Genomic DNA, 24,406 nt, shown 5'->3' on the forward strand with positions numbered 1-24,406 from the left:
TGGTGTTAGTTGGTCCTGTTGTCACTGGCTGGTGCTTGTCCCTCCTATGGGCCTGCAAGCCTGTCTCAGCACCCCTGGGTAGTCAGGGCACAGATTGCTGTGGGACTGCCCAGCTTCTGGGTGCAGGTTGGGCCCTGACAGACCAAGTCCCAAGTGATCTTACACTCTGGTGTTCTTTGCATTCCTGGCTGCAACAGCCCACTAAGTTGCAGGAGAGAAGATCTAATCGCGGGACTCAATACAGAGCAGATATCCCCTAGCATACTAGGTGCACAGATGGCTGTGACAGGGCTGCTCAGCTCCTGGGTGCAAGAGGGACCCTGGTGGGGTGTATCCCAAGTGCTCTTTCACTCGGGTGTTCCCTGCATACCTGTCTGCACCTCGACACAGTCACAGGAGGAAAGATGGTGGCGCTTCACCTCTAAGCACGGGACTCCCTCTAGCCACCTTCCTGCAGGTCAGATGACCCCTGGCAGGGTAGGTGCCCAGCTGGCTGTGGTGCTGCGGAGCACCTGGATGCAGGTGGAGTCCTGGCAGGGAGTATCTCAAGTGATCTACTACTTGGGTGATCCCTGCATACCTATCTGCCCCTCTACAGTCACGGGAGCCATACCAATACCATATTGTTTTATTACTATAGCTCTGTAGTAGAGCTTGAACTCAGGGATGGTGATACCTCTGGAAGTTCTTTTATTATTCAAGATTGTTTTTTCTATCCCGAGTTTTTTTGTTTTATCCATATGAAGTTGATTATTTTTTTTCAAGATCCATAAAGAATGGTGTTAGAATTCTCTAAATTGTTTTTAGTAAGAGAGCCATTTTTACTGTTATTCCTACTGATCTATAAACATGGGAGATTTTTTCCATCTTCTGATATCTTCTTGAATTCCTTTCTTCAAAGACTTAAAGTTTTTATTGTATAAGTCTTTTACTTGCTTTGTTGGTGTTACCCCAAGATAAAGTAAGGGGTGTTGGTTCCCTGATTTCTTTCTCAACTTGTTTGTAGTTTCTATATAGGATAACTATTCTTTTATTTAGTTAATCTTGTATCCAGTCATTTTACTTGAAGTGTTTATTAGCTGTAGGTCTTCCCTGGTGGAATTTTTTGGGGATCAGTTATATATACTATTATATCATCTGCAAATGGTAATATTTTGACTTCTTCCTTTCCAATTTGTATCCCCTTAATATCCTTTAGTTGTCTTATTACTCTAACTAGAAATTCAAGTACTATATTGAATATATATGGAGAGAGTAGATGCCTTTAGTGGAGTTTCTCTCCACTTTAATTTAACTTGATAGGATATAGGCTTGCTGTCAATTTTAAGTTTAGGTATGTCCCTTATATCCAATAATCACTTGAAGACTTTTATTATGAAGAGGTATTGGATTTTGTAGAAGGCTTTTTCAGTATCTAATGAGATGATTGGGGTTTTGTTCTTTCAGTTTCTTTATATGATGGATTACTTTGGCAGATTTTTTATATATTGAGCCATTCCTGCATCTCTGGAATGAAGCCTACTTGATAGTGGTAGATTATGTGTCCTTGGATTTAGTTTGCAAGTATTTTATTGAAGCTTTTTGTTTTGTTGGTTGGTTGGTTAGTTGGTTGGTTAATTGATTGGTTGGTTGGTTTTAGCAATGTTCATGAGGCCAATAATGGTTCTATTATTCTCTTTGCTGAGTCTTTATGTGGTTTGAGTGTTAGTGTGATTGTGACCTCATAAAATGAATTGGGCAATGTTCCATCTGTTTCTTTTCTGTGGAAAAAAAAGTATTGGTACTATCTTTTTTGAAAAAAATCTGTTAAAATCTGTTAAATCTGTTAAAATTTTACACTAAAACTATCTAACCTTGAACTACTTGTTTTTGTTGCTGTTGTTCTTGTTGTTGTTGTTGTTGTTGTTGTTCTTGTTCTTGTTCTTGTTCTTGTTCTTGTTCTTGTCGTTGGACTTTTAATGACTGCTTCTCTTTCCTTAGGGGTTATACATCTATTTAAATTGTTTGTCTGATCTTGTTTTAACTTTGTTAAGTGGAATCTATCATGAACACTGTCTGTTTCTTTTAGGTTTTACAATTTTAGGAAGTACAGGCTTTTGAAGTATGACCTAATGATTCTTTGAATTTCCTCTGTGTCTGTTATGTCCCCCTTTTCATTTCTGATTTTGTAAATGTTGATACTGTTTCTCTGTCTTTTAGTTATTTTGGATAAGGGTTTGTCTATTTATTTTCTTTTTTATTAGTTATTTTATTTATTTACATTTCAAATGTTCCCCCTTCCCGGTCCCCCTCCACAACCCCCCACCCTATCCCCCTCCCCTGGTTTATTTTCTTAAAGAATGAACTCTCTGTCTCATTGATTCTTTGTATTCTTTGTATTGATTCTTTATTTCTATTTTATTAATTAAAGCCCTATTTGATTATTTCTTGCCATCTATTCCTCTTGGGTGTGTTTGCTTCTTTTTGTTCTGTGTTTTTGTCTTTGTGTTTGTGTTTTTGTTCAGGTATCCTAAAATCTTATTTGCTAGTAAGGGAACTCTCCAGTGTCTTTATGAAGATACTTCTTGCTGTGAAATTTCCTCTTAGTACCACATTCATTGTGTCCCATCTGTTGTGCATTCATTTTCATTGAATTTTAGAAAGTCTTTAATTTCTTTATTTCTACCGTAACCCAATAGTCATTCAGTAGAGTTATTCAGTTCCATGAGTTTGTACACTTTACATTTTTTTCTGATGTTGCTGAAAGCCAGCTTTAACCTGTGATAGTCTGATAGGATATAGGGGGTTATTTCAGTTTTCTTGTACATGTTGAGACTTGCTTTGTGTCTGAATATGTGGTGTATTTTGGAGAAAGTTCTGTGAGGTGCCGAGAAGATATGTTCTTTTGTGTTTGGGTGAAATGTTCTTTGGATATCTGTTAGATCCAGTCGATTCATAGTGTCTGATCTATTTTGTCTTTTAGTTTTTGTCTGGAATATTGAAGTCCCCCCACTATTAATGTGTGAGGTTCAACGTATGATGTACAGTTTAGTAATGTTTCTTTTACAAATGTAGGTGTCTTTTTATTTGGGGCATAGATGTTAAGAATTGAGACATCATCTATGCTTACAGCAGGACATATATCCTGCACACCACCACAGTCCCCTATTACTTTCCTGATTTAATTCCACCCAAGCCGTTCCCACCTTCTGGTTCTAATCTACAGGCATATCCTCTCTTTTATCCCAACATGCTCTGTCCAGAAGCTAGCAAAGATTCACATGCCCAGATCCTATTGCAAAACTACAAACAATATCAAAGTTCAAACCAGTATCTCTCCCCTAAAGCCCAGCAATACTGTGCAAATGTTTGTCAAGACTCAGGTGTAGGCCACACTAGTCAGAAAAATGGTGCAGCACCAGTCAAAAGAACAGGTTCAGCCACATCAATCAGAACAGATATGGGCCACACCAGTTAGAAGATTAAGTACAATTTGTTGGTTGCTGATTTGTCCTTTTGATGGTGTCCTTTGCCTTACAGAAACTTTGTAATTTAATGAGGTCCCATTTGTCAATTCTTGATCTTAGAGCATATGCTACTGGTGTTCTGTTCAGGAACTTTCCCCCTGTACCAATGTCCTCAAAAGTCTTCCCCAGTTTCTTTTCTATTAGCTTCAGAATGTCTGGCTTTATGTGGAGGTCCTTGATCCATTTGGAGTTGAGCTTAGTACAAGGAGATAAGGATGGATCAATTCGCATTCTTCTGCATGCTGAACCTCCAGTTGAACCAACACCATTTGTTGAAAAGGCTATCTTTTTTTCCATTAGATGTTTTCAGCTCCTTTATCGAGGATCAAGTGGCCATAGGTGTGTGGGTTCATTTCTGGATCTTCAACCCTGTTCCATTGATCCTGTCACTGTACCAATACCATACAGTTTTTAACACTATTGCTCTGTAGTATTGCTTGAGATCAGGGATACTGATTCCCCCAAAATTTCTTTTGTTCTTGAGAATAGTTTTAGCTATCCTAGGACAAATCGGCAACCAACAAATTGGGAAAAGATCTTCACCAGCCCTACATCAGATAGAGGGCTAATATCCAATATATAAAAAGAACTCAAGAAGTTAGACCCCAGAAAACCAAATAACCCTATTAAAAATGGGGTACAGAGCTAAACAAAGAATTTTCACCTGAAGAACTTCAGATGGTGGAGAAGCATCTTAAAAAATGCTCAACTTCTTTAGTAATTAGGAAAATGCAAATCAAAACAACCCTGAGATTTCACCTTGCACCAGTCAGAATGGCTAAGATTAAAAATTCAGGAGACAGCAGGTGTTGGCGAGGGTGTGGAGAAAGAGGAACACTCTTCCACTGCTGGTGGGGTTGCAAATTGGTACAGCCACTCTGGAAATCAGTCTGGTGGTTCCTCAGAAAACTGGGCACATCACTTCCAAAAGATCCTGCTATACCACTCCTGGGCATATACCCAGAGGATTCCCCGGCATGTAATAAGGATACGTGCTCCACTATGTTCATAGCAGCCCTATTTATAATAGCCAGAAGCTGGAAGGAACCCAGGTATCCCTCAACGGAAGAATGGATACAAAAAATGTGAGATATATACATACACACACACACACACACAATGGAGTACTATTCAGCCATTAGAAACAATGAATTCATGAAATTCTTAGACAAATGGATAGAGTTGGAGAACATCATAGTAAGTGAGGTAACCCAGTCTCAAAAGATCAATCATGGTATGTACTCACTAATAAGTGGATATTAGCCTAGATAATTGGAATACCCAAAACATAATCCATACATCAAATGAGGTACAAGAAGAACGGAGGAGTGGCCCCTGGTTCTGGAAAGACTCAGTGTAACAGTATAGGGCAAAACTAGAACAGGGAAGTGGGAAGGGGTGGATGGGAGAACAGCGGGAGGGAAGGGGGCTTATGTGACTTTCAGGGGTGTGGGGGCCTGAAAAGGGGAAATCATTTGAAATGTAAATAAAAATATATCGAATAAAAAAAAGATTAAGTACAAGCCATGCCAGTCAGAAGAATGAGTTAAGAAATCCACCTGCCCTCAGAACAGTCCCATGCCCTCAGTTCAGATCTGAAACACCCAAGCAGTTTACACCCCTTCCTGCCCCCCAATTCTGCCATGCATTACCCCTTCGTGGGTAGATATCTATTACTCAGGTCCAGGCCACTCCAGTCAGAAGAACAGAGACCCCTTGCTGGACCAAAGGACACTGTAGCTGACAGAAGTTCAGCTCCCAACTCTGACAGAGATCCTGATGTCTCATAATATTGAATTTTCCTATAAGTGAACATAATTTATTCAACCACTTAGGTATGTTTCCTTCATCAAATATTTTCCTTCATCAAAAAAATTTACTTTTTGATAAAGGTGGCATATCTTTTGTTTACTTGACTCTTAACTACTCTATAGTTATTGTTAACATTTTTGAAGGATACTTTTTTATATATTCCTTCTTTTTTTATTTAATCTTATATTTTTACACTCCAAATTTTATTCCCCTCCTGGTCCACCCTCTGACTGTTTCATATCCTGTACCTCCTCCCTGTCCCGTGTCTCCATTAGGATGTCCCTACAACTCCCCACCCCCAGCCCTACCTGACCTCTAAACAAACCTAGGGCCTCTAGTCTCTTGAGGGTTAGGTACATCTTCTCTGACTGAACCCAAACCTAGCAATCCTCTGCTATGTATATGTGTTCGGGCCTCATATCAGCTGGTGTATGCTGCCTGGTTTGGTGATCCATTGTTGGAGAGAACTTGAGGGTCCAGGTTAATTGCGTCTGCTGGTTCTCCTACATGGTTGCCCTCCTCCTCAGATTCTTCCAGCTCTTCCCTAATTCAACCACAGGAGTCAGCCTCAAGGGTCCATTGTTGGGTATAAATATCTGCATCTTTCTCTTTCAGCTGCTTGTTGGGTCTTTCAGAGGGCAGTCATTCTAGGTCCCCTTTTATAAGCGCTCCATAGCCTCAGTAATAATATCAGGCCTTGAGGCCTCCCCTGGAGCTGGATTCAACTTTGGGCTTGTGGCTGGACCTTCTTTCCTCAGGTGCCTCTCCATTTCCATCCTTGCAGTTCTTTCAGACAGGAAAAATTATGGGTCAGTTTTGACTGTGGGATGGCAACTCCCTCCCTCATTTGATGCCTTGTCTTTCTGCCGGAAGTAGGCTCTACAAGTTCCCTCTCCCCACTATAGGACATTTCATCTAAGGTCCCTTTGTGTCATGAGAGTCTCTCACCTCCCAGGTCTCTGGTACAATTTGAAGAGTCCCCCAACCTCCTACCTCCCAAGGTTGCCTGTTACCATTCTTACTGCTGGCCCTCAAGGCTTTAGTCCTTTTCCCCTATCTAATACCAGATCATGTCCCCCTCTTCAATACCCATCCCCTCTCCCTCCCAAATCCCTCCCTTATCCCATTGTGGTTGCTTTCTTCTCTCTCCTAAGTGGTACTGAGGCATCCTCACTTGACACTTCAGCTTGTTGCCCTTTTTGAATTCTGTGGACTGTATTCTGTCTTTCTTTCTTTCTTTCTTTCTTTCTTTCTTTCTTTCTTTTTTGGCTAACATCCACTTATTAGCGGGTACATACCATGCATGTCCTTTTGAGTCTGAGTTACCTCATTCAGGATGATATTTTCTTTTATCTTTTTTGATTTTTCAATATAGGGTCTCTCTGTGTAGCCCTGGCTGTCCTAGAACTCACTCTGTAGACCAGGCTGGCCTCGAACTCAGAAATCCGCCTATCTCTGCCTCCAAGTGCTGGAATTAAAAGACTGAGCCACCACTGCCTAGGATGATATTTTCTAGTTCCATCCATTTGCCTGCAAAACTCAGGATGTCCTTGTTCTTAATAGCTGAGTAGTATTCTATTGTGTAAATGAACCACATTTTCTGTATCCATTCTTCTGTTGTGGGACATTTGGGTTGTTTCCAGCTTCTGACTATCACAAACAAGGCCACTATGAACATAGAGGAACACGTGCCCCTGTGGCATGGTGGGACATCTTTTGGGTATATTCCCAGAGTAGTATTGCTGGGTCTTCAGGTAGAACTATTTCTGATTTTCTGAGGAACTTCCAGATTGATTTCCAGAGTAGTTGTACCCATTTACAATCCAACCAGCAATGGAAGAGTGTTTCTCTTTCTCCACATCCTCACCAACATGTGTTGTCACCTGAGGTTTTGATCTTAGCCATTCTGATTGGTATAAGGTGGAATCTCAGGGTCGTTTTGATTTGTCTTTCTCTGCTCACTAAGTACTTTGAAGGATACTTTTTTTAAAATCGTATTTCTTATAGTTTGTGACAGTTGGATAGTAATGCTTTTGATTTGGTACATCTATATTGTTTTGTAGGAACAGTGATTGGGAAGTGTGGGGAAAGTAGAGACAGAGCCCACAAAGATACCTGGGATTCAGACTCTGAAGACCAGCATCAAAATACAGATCTAACATTATTGTTAATTACATAAACTTATATATACCTTTTTAAACAATTAGGGTATATTTATTATTCAAGAGCAAATCAGAAGTGCAATCTGTATTGTTTAGCTAAATCTGACTTGCCTGTCAGTAAGCCTGTCCAAGAGCTTGTAGGGGAGTATCTAGGCCCCTGTGGAGATTTCTGTAAAGGCAGGAAGCAACCACCATCTATCCTGGCCTCGTGTCCTTTGTGTTGTCTCACCTATGTGCCAGGAGCCATGTCAGATCATTCACTTTGTACAGTAGATCAGAATTCTTCAAGGAGTCACAGGAGCTTGTGGCATCTCTCCCTCTGTCCCTCTTCTTCCTCCACCAGGGTTATCTCCATATCCCCTACATTGTGTCACTAATCCTGGCAAACTTTCATGTATGATTCAATACACCTTTATTTCTTTCTGGGTTTTTATTTCAGTATTTTTCCTCTTGATTATTATAGTGGCAGTGTCTACTAAATCTGCTACCTCAGCACTGCAGTAGGTCTTTCCTGGGTGGTGCAAGCATTAACTGTGATCTAGAGTTTCAAAATATTGATATTATTTCTACCTAGGGATAAACCATTTCCTTGTTGTAGAATATTATCCAGCACATTGTAAAATGATAAAAAGTATCTATGCTTCCCCATAATTATGACAGTCAAGCATGTCTTCTAACAGACCCAGATGTTCCTTATGAAGCAAAAATCACTTGTGGTTGAAAAATATTCTTCTATATTCTCTATACTGTTTGCTAAGAATTTTCTTCATGAAAAGGCAATTTTTAAATGCATTTTCTCTATCTGCTAAAATGGTTGATTTTCCTCCTTTAACCTATTAATAACAGTAAAATTGTTAGTGTTTTCTATCCTTGATCTGTGCTATAATTTTATTAGCATATCAAACTGAATTGTGTGAAACTATGATTTGTTTCTTGACTTTGAGCATATGACCATTAAAACAAAATTAATAGTATACTACACCCCAAGTTAGAAATTAAATTTTAATCACTATCATTAGCTTATTTTACCTATACTGAAATATAACTTGTTTTTATTAATTATCTAGACTTTGGTAATCTATTCGAAAACTTACTCTGCCGTGGTTTTTTGTTTGTTTAGTTGGGTTTTTTTTTTTTTTTTTTTTTTTTTTTTTTTTTTTTTTGGTTTTTCGAGACAGGGTTTCTCTGTATTAGCCCTGGCTGTCCTGGAACTCACTCTGTAGACCAGGCTGGCCTCGAACTCAGAAATCTGCCTGCCTCTTCCTCCCAGAGTGCTGGGATTACAGGCGTGTGCCACCACCGCCCGGCTTCTGTCATGTTGAAAATCAAATAATACTTTGTTTTCTTCAAACACAGACCTGTCACAATTTTTAGATTAACTCATTTAAATATTAAATTACTAAGACAATATAATTTGACTGTGCTTCAATAATTAATATTTTACCTTAAATATATAATAATGGAATAGAATGTTGGTTGTAAACAGTAGGAAAATCAACATTTGATTATTCATTTGATGCTAATCACATGACCACTTCTACTTTCTACAATAGAAATAGGCCATGACACTTAGTTCAGGTGCCATTTTATTTTTCTATATGTTCTCATAGACTATATTTTCATACTCTTTGGAGATGGTAAGTTTCAGACTAAAGAAACTTTGCTTGTGGTTGTTTTACTATTACTATGGAAATAAGTCATATAGGAAAACTGGTGATTTTAATGAGTAGATTAAAATAAAGTTGGTAACAATACCATCAAGAGGAAGAAAAACCAAAAGTTAACTGTACTTAGGTGATAAATCAAGATAAAATTATTGTAATTTAAAGAGTTTTTCCTAGAGCAAATTTTGTTTTCTTCCACAGTCACGTTCCATATCTAGTTCTCCTGTGATGGTGGCTCAGCCAGTTTATCAACAGCCTGCATATCATTACCAGGTAGGCATTGAGTTTATTAGAACCGCTGGGCTGAGGGACCTAGAGAAATGGCTCAGTACTCTTACTGCTCAAAGACCTAAGCAAGTGACTGTAACCCTGTAATACAGAAACAGAGACAGCCAGATCCTTGAGCTCACTTGCTGACCAGTCCAGCTATTAGAGACACTTCCTTAAAAAAGAGAAAAATGCTTCAACCCATAACCTCCACATGTGTGTGCATGCACACACACACACACACACACACACACACACATCTGTGTGGAGAAAATAGCTCTAGAACAGAGTGATTGCTTAACATTTAGGAGGAACAAGGCTTGATCCTTAGTATAGTATTTTCAAAAGTCCAATATTTTTAAATCCTTTTCAGGTAGATTTCATTTTTTCTTTTATATGCAAAGACTAATTTGGAAAGTCTTGAAAGAAGATGAATTTGCTTCCTTTCAGCAAATGTAAAGAATTCAATTCTCATACGTTTAAAACTTATTCTAAAACTTCTTTAATAGGCTCAGATAGCACTCAATGGTAGAATGCTTTCATCTATCATGCCCTAGGTTCCATTTCCAGCACCACACACACAAAAATCTTTACCAGTAATTCACAAAGCCATATACAGGCATTGGACTTTTATATTGCATTTAATTTGTGATTATTAGATTTAGCACAGTATATATTGAAATAAACAATGTATACTGTGATATAGGAAATATTTTGGTGGCCTCCTTTAGTTAACTAGCACTCATCTTCAATTCTAGTCAGATTGGGAATGAAAGAACTATTATATAATGTCAGATCATTTTCATTTTTGACAAGGTGGACAATGACTTCTAGACAAAAATCTGGTAACAACTATCGTTATAAAGAAACCTTTATTGAATATAGCCATATTATTTATGTAATATCTGTGGTTGCCTTTGAATCCAAAGGTTATGTAATTCTTTTTTTATTGGATATTTTTTATTTACATTTCAAATGTCATCCCCTTTCCCAGTCTCCCCCCAGGAAACCCCCTATCTCATCCCCCCTTCCCCAGCTTCTATGAGGATGTTCACCCACCCACCGACTCCCCCCTCCCTGCCCTAGCATTCCCCTACACTAGTGCATCAAGCCTTCACAGGACCAAGGGCCTCTCCTCTCATTGGTGCCATCCTCTGCTACAAATGTGGCTGCAGCTATAGGTCCCTTCATGTGTACTCTTTGGTTGGTGGTTTAGTCCCTGGGAGCTCTGGGGAGGTCTAGTTAGTTGATATTGTTGTTCTTTCTGTGGGGTTACAAACCTCTTCAGCTCCTTCAGTCCTTTCTCTAACAGAAAGATCCCCACTGGGAAAGTCCAATGGTTGGCTGTGAGCACCCTGTACTTGTCAGGCTCTGGCAGAGCCTCTCAGGAGACAGCTATATCAGGCTCTTGTCAGCAAGCACTTCTTGGCATCCACAATATTATCTGGGTTTGGTGACTGTATATGGGATGGATCCCCAAGTGGGGCAGTTTCTGGATGGCCTTTCCTTTAGTCTCTGCTCCACACTTTGTCTCTGTATTTTCTCCCATGAGTATTTTGTTCCCCTTTCTAAGTAGGACCAAAGCATTCACACTTTGGTCTTCCTCATCCTTGAGTTTCATGTGGTCTGTGAAAGAAAGAAAAATGAATAGTTGTTAATGATATATAATCCTTTTAATTATACTTTAAAAATTATATTATTCTATGTATATGAGTGTTTTTATGAATTTATGTATACTACATACACATAAATTCCTCCCTTTGGAGGCCAGAATAGTGAGTCAGATCCCCTGGAATTGGAGTGGCTGAAAACAGAAGCTGGGACCTTTGGTAGTGCAGAAAGTGCTCTTAACCACTGAACTGTCTCTCCATTTCCCTAGTATTAGACTTACTTTTTAGTGGTATTTTAATTAATCTTAATTTTAATTGTATTGTGCTAGTAAACTAAGATTTTTCTCTACTTACAATAAAATGAAAATATCTTAATGGTATTTATAATATATTTGTAGCATGACTTTTCTAAGCCATCATGGAATTTTAGTAGAGACTCTAGAGACAGATCATAGGCACCACACCATTTAAAATAACTGCCCAAAATATTATAAAACCACTTCTGAAACTTTTACTTCATTGCCCAACTAGATCACATGTAAGAGGAATCTGAGATTCATGATAGAAGATTAATTAGTACCAAAGATTTGTTAGGGTTGCTATGGCATTTCTACATCTCTTCATCCAAGTAAGGAGAACCTCAGAGAATAACTACAGGAACTTAGAATCTATCTCCTGAGTCCTTTGGCTTATTGGTACTTTGGGCTTTGATCTTCTAAGAAATATCAAAAGCCCATGTTGGTAGAACCAGGAAAGAAGCCTGTAGTAGGAGTCTGTTGAAGCAGAAGTTCATGTTTCCTCAAAACAAGTTGTGAACCTGACAGAAGAAACTCTTCCCAAAAAACTTATGGGTGACCACTTAAGAAGCTGTACAAAAGGAACATGAGCTATGGTCATAAGTTTGTAACAATATTGTCGAAGAACACAATAAAGTTCCATACCAGACAGCTGCAATTTGAATCTGAAAAATGCCAAAACTGTAATCTGACTTCAGTAAAGTCCAGGAACAAGGAAGAGCAACATATTGCTGTTAAAGTACTAGAAGTGAGAAAGAGTAAAGTTGAGTTTTGCTTGTACATGAGTCCAGCTCCTTTCTTAATCAATTATTGATATGGCTCACCTGATATATCATATGTAAGTTTAGAAACTCTAATATAATTTAGTTTTATACTTTGATTCTGACTTAAATTTGAAACTAATTATAAAATTAAAGGTGTGTTTTGTGGCCAATTATATGATCAATTTTGGAGAAGGTACCATGAGGTGCTGAGAAGGTATATTCTTTTGATTTAGAATGAAATGTTCCATATATATCCGTTAAATCCATTTGGTCCAAAACTTCAGTTAGTTTCACTGTGTCTCTGTTTAGCTTGTGCTTCTCTGATCAGTCCATTGAGGAGAATGGAGTGTTGAAGTCACCCACAATTATTGTGTGAGGTACAATGTGTGCTTTGAGCTTTGGTAAAGTTTCTTTTACCAATGAGGGTGCCCTTGCATTTGGAGCATAGATAGTCAGAATTGAGAGTTCTTCTTGGTAGATTTTTCCTTTGATGAGTATGAAGTGTCCTTCCATGTTTCTTTTGATGACTTTAGGTTGAAAGTCAATTTTTTCAATATTAGAATGGCAACTCCAGCTTGTTTCCTGGAACCATTTGCTTGGAAAACTGTTTTCCATCTTTTTACTCCGAGGTAGTGTTTGTCTTTGACACTGAGGTGCATTTCCTGTATGCAGCAAAATGCTGGGTCCTGTTTACGTATCCAGTCTGTTAGTCTATGTCTTTTTATTGAGGAATTGAGTCCTTTGCTGCTAAGAGATATTAAGGAATAGTGATTGTTGCTTCCTGTCATTTTTGATGCTATTTTTATGTTTGAGTGGTTATCTTCTTTTGGGTTTGTTGAAAGAAGATTACCATCTTGCTTTTTATAGGGTGTAGTTGCAAAAAAAATTAAATTAAATTAAAGGTGAAGATTGATGGTTTCATCAGTTTCTGTTCTTCAAACCAGATATGTGGCTTAATTAGGCACATCAGATAAAAACTTAGGTACTGAGCCCCACTGATAGCACAAGTGTAGAAAAGTAACCTTAGTCCTGTCGTAGACTATTCAGACCTGAACATTCTAAGTTTCACAACTGAAAGGATATAGCAAATTAAAACCTTTAGCAAATGACTTGGCAACATATATACAAGTCCCAATAAAGGCACTTAAGACATCCAAAAAACATGGCAAAATGGCTCCTCCAAAACTTAAAAATTCCATAGTAATGAACTCTAATGATAGTCAAATGTACGTTGTCAGTGAATTCAAAAGAAAGATTATAAGAATGGTCAATGAGAGGCTGGAGAGATGTCTTAGCAGTTAAAAGCACCTGCTGCTATTGTAGAGAACCTGGGTTCAATTCCTATCACTCACTTTGGGTAATTCACCCCTACTTGTAACTCCAGTTCCAAGAGACTCAATGCCACCTTCTAGCCTCTACAGGCAGTACACACATGTATATACAAGCCAGCAGACACATACACTCACACACATTTTTAATGATCAATAAAATCAGAGACACAGAAAACACTGAATGAACTCAGAAATTACAAATTGCTGAATGAAATAGATACCAATGAAGACTATAAAAGAAGAATTAAATGAAGCAAAGAGGGAAAATTAAATTGAAATTTTGAAAATCAAAGGTTCAATAATTCAAATGAAAACGTACCTGAACCCTCACAGTAGATTGTACAAGTGAAGATAAAAATATCAGAACTTGAAGACTAGGTAGACAAAATTTTAAAGTACAGACAGAACATAACAGGACATTTCTAAAACCAGTGAAAGACCAAAAGTACAAACCACAGCAATAGAAGAAAGAAGGGTAACCACTATTATTAATACAATATTTTTATTAATTCTTTGAAATTTTCATACACTATATTTTAACTATTATTCACCTCCTCCTCACCCTGACTCTTCTCATATCCAACCCCCAACCCTTACCTAGCCCTATTGCCTCCCCTTTGTGTTCTCTCTGTGTGTCTTTATCTCTTTCTGTCTCTGTCTCTCCCTTCCCACCCTACCCCCACCACTGAATCAAATTTGTGCTGCTCATATATACTCATGAGTGTGGAACCATCCACTGACATGTTGTTGACCTACTGGGAACCATACCCTTAAAGAAAAAAAGGCTGACTTTCTCCCAGAAGCCATCAACTCTCAATAGCTCTTCAGCTAAGGATAGGAGTTCATGAGCTCCTTCCAGTTTCATGATGGAATGTTGACTGGCTTTGTCTTGTGGCAAACACAGCTGCTATGAGTTCATAAGTGAAGTGGTCTTGTCATACCCAGGAGACACTGTTTTGCCTCAGTCCTCCCTGACCTCTGGCTCTTTAGAATCTTTCATTGCTCTTCTGTAATAGTCCATGCGCCTTGGGGGTAGATACAGATGGCCCATTGTGACTGAGCATATTATTGAGACTTATTCTCTGCACTTGGACCAGTTGTGAGTTTCTCTGTTAACCACTGCCAACTATATGTGCACACAGACACACACACAAATCTTTTCATACCTGAACTAAGCATGTAGAAATAAAAACTTGGAAGGCAGTTTGACAATGTCCATTTAGCAGAATTATAAAAATTATAGGTTCACCCTAGAGGCTTGTACACTCCCAAACCATTTACTGTACCTCCAGATATACAGAAAGTATGTGTGCTGATTCATTTTAGCTGTCAACATGACATAACCTAGAATACCTTGAAAAGAGTCTTGATGCGGAAAGACCCAGACCATTGTGAGCCCCACTATTATCTGACAAAGGGGATCCTGAACAGTGTAAAAGAGGAGAAGCCAAGCTGAACAAGTGAATGAATGAAAACCTAATCACCAGGGTAAAATTTAGCAATTGAACTGTCATTTATACCTGCTGGGAGAAAAACAGTTTTCTCCAATGGAGTAACATTAGATATATATCAACTACAAGTTCAGGAGTAGTTGACTAACATAACATAAACTACAAAGATTTTTTTGTGTGTGGATTAGGACAGGGGAGGGGATCTGGAAAGACTTGGGTGAGGGGAAGAATATGACCAAAATATATTTAAATTTTAAACTTGTTTTAATGAAAATATAATTAAAAACTGAAAAATATTAGTTAGGTCAAATACAATAAAAGGGACTACAGAGATGGTTAAGGGCATTAGTTTCTCTTTCAGAGTGCCAAAGTTCATTGCCAGCACCCACATGACAGGTCACAACTGTCTGTAAATCCAGTCCCAGAGGATCCAATGTTGTCTTATGAATATGTGGATAACACACACACACACACACACACACACACTGCATGATGCACAGATATACATACAGGCAAAACAACTTATACATAATAAATAAATAAAAATTTAGTGGATAAAGCAGTGTATTTGGGGTACACTGTGCCGTCTACCTCTCTGACCTACACTCATTTTCCATGAGCCATGCTGTATCCCAGTCATGGGATACTACTGCAAGATTGACATGCATCTCCTCCTGATGGGCTTGGTGGAACCAGCTCAACATTGTCCCTCCTAGCTAAGAAGTAAGAGAAAGCAGTGCTGTGCTTTCACCTGCTGCACTTGCTACTGGAGATGACTCCCTAGTTCTGAATGCTTAGCCAAACACCATGGCTATTGTCTCCTCATGACAAGTCTGAGTGGTATCATAACCACCGTACCTCAATCATCCACATTTAACTTCTGGAAGGCTCCTGGAATGGATGAACAATCTCTACACCTAGTATACTTTGATGTAGTAGAGAAATGCAGTTCATACTCTGGGATATTATTTACCACCCCTAGAACAAGCTTGGTCTATTTCACTTGTCACTCTGTGATTCATTCACCTCTTTGATGAATTGTTATGTTTTAATGTCTTCCAGGAGCTCAAGGTCAATGAATTTTGCTTCTTGTCTCTTGTTTTCTCACTAGGAACTATTTTGACACAGATCTAGACACTTTTTTCAGTGACTTAAACAGGTCCTATTTTCTGTTTTCCTCATCTTTCCCTCCTGAATGCTTGAGCACTCTGAACCAGATTTATTTGCCAATTCCAATCAATGAGAGCCCTTACTACCTTATGAAGATCATGTCCCCAGTTGGGCTAAGCAACATCACTAAAGTCCCTTACTAGTTCCAATGTAACAAAATTACTTTTTCCTTAATTCTTTTGTAAACATAAAGTCCTATTAAGCCAAATGAACTGGTTTGTCAGTAAAAGTGTGAAAAAGGGAAGATGAGATTGAAGATGCTATATCTTTTTTTTCCTAAAACTTTTTTTTAAATTAGATATTTTCTTTATTTACGTTTCAAATGTTATTCCCTTTCCTGGTTTCCCCTCAAAAAATACACTATCCCCTCCCTCCTCCCCCTGTTCAACAATCCACCCACTCCTGGTTACCCTTTCCTGGCATTTCCCTACACTGGGGCATCAAGCCTTCTCAGGACCAAGGGCCTTTCCTCCCTTCGATGTCCAACAAGACCAAAGATGCTATTTCTTACTGAAAAAAGAGGCAAAGAGATGGGGAAGAAATGGAGAGGGGAGAAGGGAGAGAGGGACAGAGAGAAAAGAGAGAGAGATTGGGGGAATGTATGTAAGGCACATGGGATACTCTATCAGATGGGCATAAGAACTAGTGAGGTAGGACATTCTCTGACCCCGGGAATCTCAGAGATCAGAGATGGTAGGAGTGGAAGTGCACCTTCTCAGCCTCTGATGCCTGATCTGGAACATGTAACCACAACTGCCAACTGAGAGGACCACAGGCAGTCATTCACATAATGCAGCACCTGGAGTCCTACCCCATGCAAGGGGACCCCTAGACCATCACCAGCATCTCAAGCTCAACCAATAAAAAATGTACCCCCTCAAATCCCAACCCACTCCCCAAAGTTTCTATAGCTCCTGTCCACATGGAATAAGACACATTATTTCACCAAGGATCAAATGAGAGTGGCTGTCTCTCTCTCCCAAAGCACCCATTGTTGAATCTTGGACTTGCCTGGCTTCCCAGAGACTTAAATCAGAGTGGTGACAGATGATACCTCCACTGCAGCTGTCATGTGACTCGAGACCCCAGCTACCTGCTCTGTGCAGGCTGTCCAAGCCTCTTTATTCCTCTTTTAAGAGATATAAGACTCCCAGCATTCCCATCTAGACCGGAGCCCTGTTCTAGGCTCTGCTTCGCCTTCCTCGGTCTAGTGAACAGAAACATCTGACATACCAGAGGGACCTGGGCAAACTGCAGATTCTCTGCCCCAGACTTGGCCCTGCTGTTGTATTCCTGGACATAACACTCTACTACAGAAAGAGAATGAAAGCACAAATAGATATTATAGATCTGCCCTTCCTGGGATCCAAAACTTGGAACTCCTGGGAAGAATCAGAGAGCAAGAAGGAAGAACAGAAAGTAGAAGAATGAGAAAGTATCCTTGGATTCCCAAGGGCATATTGGACCTTTCATACAGAGAAAGGGAAAAAGCCATATGTCAGCATGAAGAAGGACCTCAGTGGCTCAGTAATTTGGACTATGATAATCAGTGAATACATCAGTGAAGTGAAAGAGAATCTCATAGCTTAGCTTGTAAGGTTGTGGAACAAGTGGTTCTATGGGATCAATCTGGGTGCTATAGAAGCAGAGACAACTGAGCAACATTATCTACTCATACCTCCTAAAACAAACATCATGTAATTTGTCACATGACAAATTCCAAATGGATTGGCTAATGAAAGTTATTTGGGATAGTTGGTTATCATTGTCTGTGGTCTCTATGAAGATCATAGATGATAAAATATTTTGGAAGGTCAGGAATTATGGAAGGAACTGGCCATGCCAGCAGTATTGAAATTGTTCAGAAAATGTCATTTACATGTTTCCTTACAGTCATATTTCCTCTCTGTTAGGAAATACTTTTTTTCAGATATTCTTTCTTTCTCTTTCTTTCTTTTTTTTGGGGGGGGGGGTGGGGCTTCCCCCCCAGGCATGTCTTTTTTCTCTGTATGTCCTGGAACTCACTCTGTAGACCAGGCTGGCTTCGAATTCAGAAATCTGCCTACCTCTGCCTCCCAAGTGCTGGGATTACAGGCATGTGCCACCACTGCCTGGCTTATTCTCTTTTTTATTGGTTGTTTTATTTATTGACATTGGTCTCCCCTATACAAACCCCCTATCCTCTCGCCCCTTCCCCTCCCCTGCTTCTATGAGAGTGCTCCCCAACCCACTAGCATTCACCCACTACCCTCACCACCCTAGCATTCCCCTACACTGGGGCATTGCCTCCACAGGACCATGGGGCCTCCTCTTCCATTCATTAGGCAAAGTCTTACTACCACAGCTGCTACTGCCTGTTTATTCCATTCCATACATGCCACATTTGAGGGTTGCAATATGTATACTGCTTTATTAGCCATTTGGGAATATCCACATATATGTAGCAGACCCCATAGAATGCCACCTCATACCATACGGAGGAAAGTGGGAACCCTGAGATTTCCCTTATAAATGACCTATTCTTGAGTGAGAGACCTTGGAACACACAACCCTAAATGGGATGTGTCCATCAAAAGCCTCCCCTCAGAGTTCAGAGAACCCCTCTGAAAATGAGGCAGAAAGTATAAGAACCAGAGGACATGGAAAACAAAGCCCTCTAAATCAGCATAAACAAACCTCATATGAACTCAGAAACTGAAGCAGCATGCACAGGACCTCCATGAGTCTATAAAACGTCCTCTGTGAATATATTATGACTTCCAGTTCACTGTTTTGATGGGATTCCTGAGTTTGTGAACAAATAGGTCTCTCACTCTTCTGCCTTCTCTTCTCACTCTTCTCTTTTTCCTTCTGTTGGTTTGTCATGCCCAATTTTAATATGATACTTTTTTGTTTTTTCTGATTATATTTTAAGTTGTTACTTTTTAAATGAATGAATGAACGCCTAGCCACTAAAAATAAGGTTAAAAATTAAACTGTCATTTATGGCTGCCAAGAGTGACACTAGGTATATCACACATGTTATATCAGACCTTGTGTACAGGATAGTTAACCAACATTTGATGGACAAGACAAGTTTTTTTGTTTGTTTGTTTTTGTTTGTTTGGTGAGATGCATTTATTTGGTTAGTTTGGTGAATTTTATTTTGGGGTGTGGTTTCATTTTGATTTCTCAATTTGATGAGGGTTGTTCCATTGTTTTCTTTGTTTTTTGAGGAAACTCAAAAGTTGGGAGAATGGACTGAGAGGGAAGGTCTGGAAAAATGTAGGGGAGGGGAAGAATATGATCAAGATATATTTAAATTTAAAAATTACTTTAAGTAATAAAACTACATTTTAAAAAATTGATCTACTCTTAACTAAGTCTTATCACCAATTGGAGGGACTATGGTGCTGCCACTACAGTAAGGAGGCATACCATACCATCCCACATGAGGAAAGATATCCATGTTGGAATTGCCCCTGCAGGTGCCCCACCCTCAGATCAGTCACATGTCTTACCCATTGCAATGGATTGCTTCTGTCCAACTCATCTTTATTTCTGTCAGGTCTCTATTTAGGTACCAGTCATGTTGTGTGACTTTTCTTGTGAAGAAGTGGACAAACATCTGTTAATCCCAGGTTGGATGCTAAGAACAGATCAAAGAAATGGCCAAACCCAAGTCTGACTTGGTGAGCCTATGAGTTTAACAGTTACTTATATAAGCATGGATGAAGAAGGATTATTAACAGGAACATGGGTGACTCAAAAGCAACTGCATCACTAAGAAGTTCATCCCAAAATGGATGATAACACACAAAACTACAGTTTCCTAAACAACTTGCAGTCAACACTATCAGAAAGACTCCTCTTCTGCACCAGTTTTCACTGCTTCTGTAATCTTTTAGAGGAGACCTTTGGATAATAACTTTCTGAGCTTCCTAGACTTGTAAATTTTGTTAGTATCCTAAGTCATGAAGGTCTTCCTTCTCCCTCTAGGAGTGACTATTTCAATTCAGAGGAAACAACTACATAACGTTCATGAATCAGCAAAATTAATATTGTTAAAATAGCTATTGCCCAAAAAAAAAGGATTTATAAATTCAGTGTAATTTTCATCATATTTCCTGTGACATTGTTCACAGATCTAGGAAAGAAAATCCAAGGACCCATATGGAAATAAAAAATACTCCAAATAGTCAAAGTAATCTTGAGTAAAAGGAACAATGCAGGAGTCATCCAGTGCCTTACTTTATTTTATAAAATCGTATTAAGAGGAATATGATTCTGTCAAAAAAGCAATACACAGACCAATGGGAGAGCCTGAAGAGATCTAGAAATAAGCCCAAGAAGCTATTTTCACTTGAGTCTTGACATTGGAAAAAGACAGCCTCTTTAATAAGTGGTGCAAAGGAAACTGGATTTCTTTTTTTTTTTAATTTGGAAACTGGATTTCTACACAGAGAATAATGAAATTGATCAACTAAAAAAATGAATCAAGCAGGAGACTAATATTTAAAATAAAAATGACCAAAAAAGCAAACAGTCTGATAAATAAATGAGCAGCAGGAATAAACTGACACTTTTTAGGTTAAAAAAAAAAAATACAAATAGTCAATAAATGCATGAAACAGAAGATTCCGATTTAGCCATCAGAAAAATACAAAAGTACAATGAAATTCAGTTTCATCCCAGTCAGAAGGTCTACTATCAAAAATAACAACAATTCTGGAAATGACAGAGAAAAGGACCTCTTACACACTGCTGGTGAGGATGTCTATTATTAGTGTAGCTACTATGGGAAATTGGCATGGAACATCTTCTAAAAATAAAACTACCTTATGATTCAGCTATGCCATATTATATGGAATCTCTCTAGAATCAATCAGTATGTAAAGAAAATGTAGATCATCTTCTCTCCAGCGACTGAGTAGGTGGGTACAACCAGGAGTGGCAGAGCAGCTGGGCCAGGGTCCTTCCAGGTTTTACCTGCACCCAGGAGCTGAGCAGTGCCACAGCTGTCTGTGCACCGATCCTGCCAGGAGAGAACGGTTCTGCAGGGAGTGAATTGAAGCTGTCATCTTCTCTCTGGTGACTGAGCAGGCAGGAACAGCCAGGAGTGCAGGGAACAAAGGAGTGGCACAGTCCTGGCTCCTCCACAGCATACTGTGCCAGGGGAGAGCCGGTCACCCGGGGGTGCTGAGACAGGCTTGCAGGCACACAGGAGGGACAAGCACTCTCCAGAGACAGCAGGACCAACTAACACCAGAGATAACCAGATGGCAAAAGGCAAATGTAGTAATGTTACCAACAAAAATCAAGGCAACATGGCACATCTGAACCCAATTCTCCCACAACAGCAAGTCCTGGATACTACAACACACCAGAAAAGCAAGATATGGATTTAAAAATCATAACTCATGATACTGATGGAGGGCTTTAAGAAGGACATAAATAACTCCTTTAAAGAAATGCAGGAGAACACAGGTAAACAGAAGCCCTTAAAGAATTACAGGAAAGCACAACAAAACAGGTGAAGGAATTGAACAAAACCAGCCAGGTTCTAAAAGTGGAGGTAGAAACAATAAAGAAATCACAAAGGAAAACAACTCTGGACGTAGAAAACATAGGAAAGCCGGGCAGTGGTGGCGCATGCCTTTAATCCCAGCACTTGGGAGGCAGAGGCAGGTGGATTTCTGAGTTCCAGGCCAGCCTGGTCTTTAGAGTGAGTTCCAGGACAGCCAGGGCTACACAGAGAAACCCTGTCTCAAAAAAGCCAAAAAAGAAAAAAGAGAACCTAGGAAAGAAGGCAGGAGTCATGGATCCAAGCATCAACAACAGAATACAAGAGAAGAGAGAATCTCAGATGCAGAGGATACCATAGAAAGCATTGACATAACAGTCAACATGCAAAATGCAAAGAACTCCTAACCCAAAACATCCAGGAAATCCGGGACAAAATGAGAAGACCAAACCTAAAGATTATAGGTCTAGAAGAGAGTAAAGATTTCTAACTTAAAGAGCCAGTTAATGTCTTCAACAAAATTATAGAAGAAAACTTCCCTAACCTAAAGAAAGAGACGCCCATAAACATCCAAGAAACCTACAGAACTTCAAATAGATTGGACCAGAAAAGAAATTCCTCCCATCACATAATAGTTAAAACACCAACTGCACTAAAGAAAGAATATCAAAGGCAGTACGGAGAAAAGGCCAAGTAACATGTAAAGGCAGACCTATCAGAATTATTCCAAACTTCTCACCAGAGACTATGAAAGCCAGAAGTTACTGGGCAGAAGTGATACAGACCCTTAAGGGAACACAAATGCCAACCCAGGCTACTATACCCAGAAGAACTCTCAGTTACAATAGATGGAAAAACCAAGGTATTCCATGGCAAAAATTTACACAATATCTTTCCACAAATCAAGCTCTTCAAAGGATAAGGAATGGAAAACACCAACAAAAGGAGGGAAACTACACACTAGAAAAAGCAAGAAATTAATCTTAACAAAAAGAAGAGAGACACACAAACATAACTCCACTTCTAATAACAAAAATAACAGGAAGCAACAATCACTTCTCTTTAATATCTCATAATATCAATGGACTCAATTATCCAATAAAAAGATATAGACTAACAAACTGGATAACATAAGCAAGACCCAACATTTTGATGCATACAGGAAACTCATCTCAGGCACAAAGGCAGACAGTACGTCAGAGTTAAAGGCTGGAAAACAATTTTCCAAGCAAATGGCCCCAAGAAACAAGCTAGTGTAGCCATTCTAGTATAGAATATAATCGACTTTCAACTTAAAGTAATCAAAAAATATAAGGAAGAACACTTAATACACATCAAAGAAAAAAATCTACTAAGATGAACTCTCAATTGTAAACAGATATGCTCCAAATACAAGGGCACCCACATTTATAAAAGAAACTTTACTAAAGCTCAAAGCACACATTGGACCCCACACAGTAATAGTGGGAGACTTCAACACCCCACTATCATCAATGGACAGATCAGGGAAACAAAAACTAAACAGAGAAACAATGAAACTAACAGAAGTTATGAACCAAATGGATTCAACAGATATCTATAGAACATTTTGTCCTAAAACAAAAGAATATACCTTCTCAGCACCTCACAGTATCTTCTCCAAAAGTGACCATGTACTCGGTCACAAAACAGACCTCAGCAGATATAAGAAGATTGAAATACTTTCATGCACCCTATCAGATCACCATGGACTAAGGCTGGTCTTCAATAACAAAACAACAACAACAACAAAAAAAAAACAGAAAGCCTACATACACATGGAAACTGAACAGCATTCTACTCAACTATAACTTGGTCAAGGAAGAAATAAAGACATTAAAGACTTTTTACAGTTTAGTGAAAATGAAGGCACAACATACTCAAACTTAAGGGACACAAAGCAGTGCTAAGAGAAAAACTCATAGCTCTGAGTGCCTCCAAAAAGAAACTAGAAAGAGCATACACCAGCTGTTTAACAGCACAGCTGAAGGCTCTAGAACAAAAAGAAGCAAATACATCCAAAAGGAGTAGATGGCAGGAAATAAACTTAGGGCTGAAATCAACCAAGTAGAAACAAAAAGAAATAAAAAGAGAATCAACCAAACCAGGAGCTGGTTCTTTGAAAAAAACCAACAAGATAGATGAACCCTTAGCCAAAATAACCAGAGGGCACAGAGACATCAAATCAGCAAAATCAGAAATGAAAAGGGAAACATAACAACAGATATTGAGGAAACAAAAAATCATCAGATCCTACTACAAAAGACTGTAGTAGATTTTCCACTCAACAAAAGTGACAATTCCACTCAATGAAACTGACAGTTTTCTAGACAGATATCAGGTACCAAAGTTAAATCAGAATCAAATAAATGACCTACACAATCCCATAACCCCTAAAGAAATAGAAGCAGTCATTAATAGTCTCCCAACCAAAAACAAGCCCAGGACCAGATGGGTTCAATGCAGAATTCTATCAGACCTTCAAAGAAGACCTAATGCCAATACTCTTCAAACTATTCCACAAAATAGAAACAGAAGGAACACTATCCAATTCATTTCATGAAGCCACAATTACTCTGATACCTAAGCCACCCAAAGACCTAACAAAGAAGAACTTTAGACCAATGAATATCGATGCAAAAATGCTCAATAAAATTCTTGCCAACCAAATCCAAGTACACATCAAAACAATCATCCACCAGATCAAGTAGGCTTCATCCCAGGGATGCAGGGATGGTTCAATATATGGCAATCAATCAATGTAATCCACTATATACAAACAAATTCAAAGAGAAAAAAACCACATGATCATTTCATTAGATACTGAGAAACCATTTGACAAAATTCAACAC

The 24,406-nt window shown here is 38.9% G+C and overlaps 1 protein-coding gene across 1 annotated transcript in view; it reads left to right on the forward strand.

Annotated features, from left to right (window-relative positions):
• Boll (boule homolog, RNA binding protein) overlaps positions 1-24,406 on the forward strand; it is a 119,671-nt gene that overhangs the window by 41,971 nt on the left and 53,294 nt on the right. Inside the window, exon 7 of the mRNA XM_052193483.1 lies at positions 9,346-9,417. Coding sequence (XP_052049443.1) covers positions 9,346-9,417 — 72 coding nt within the window. The remainder of the gene's footprint in view (positions 1-9,345; positions 9,418-24,406) is intronic.

The sequence above is a fragment of the Apodemus sylvaticus genome, chromosome 9 (assembly GCF_947179515.1).
Source record: "Apodemus sylvaticus chromosome 9, mApoSyl1.1, whole genome shotgun sequence".
Classification (NCBI taxonomy): domain Eukaryota; kingdom Metazoa; phylum Chordata; class Mammalia; order Rodentia; family Muridae; genus Apodemus; species Apodemus sylvaticus.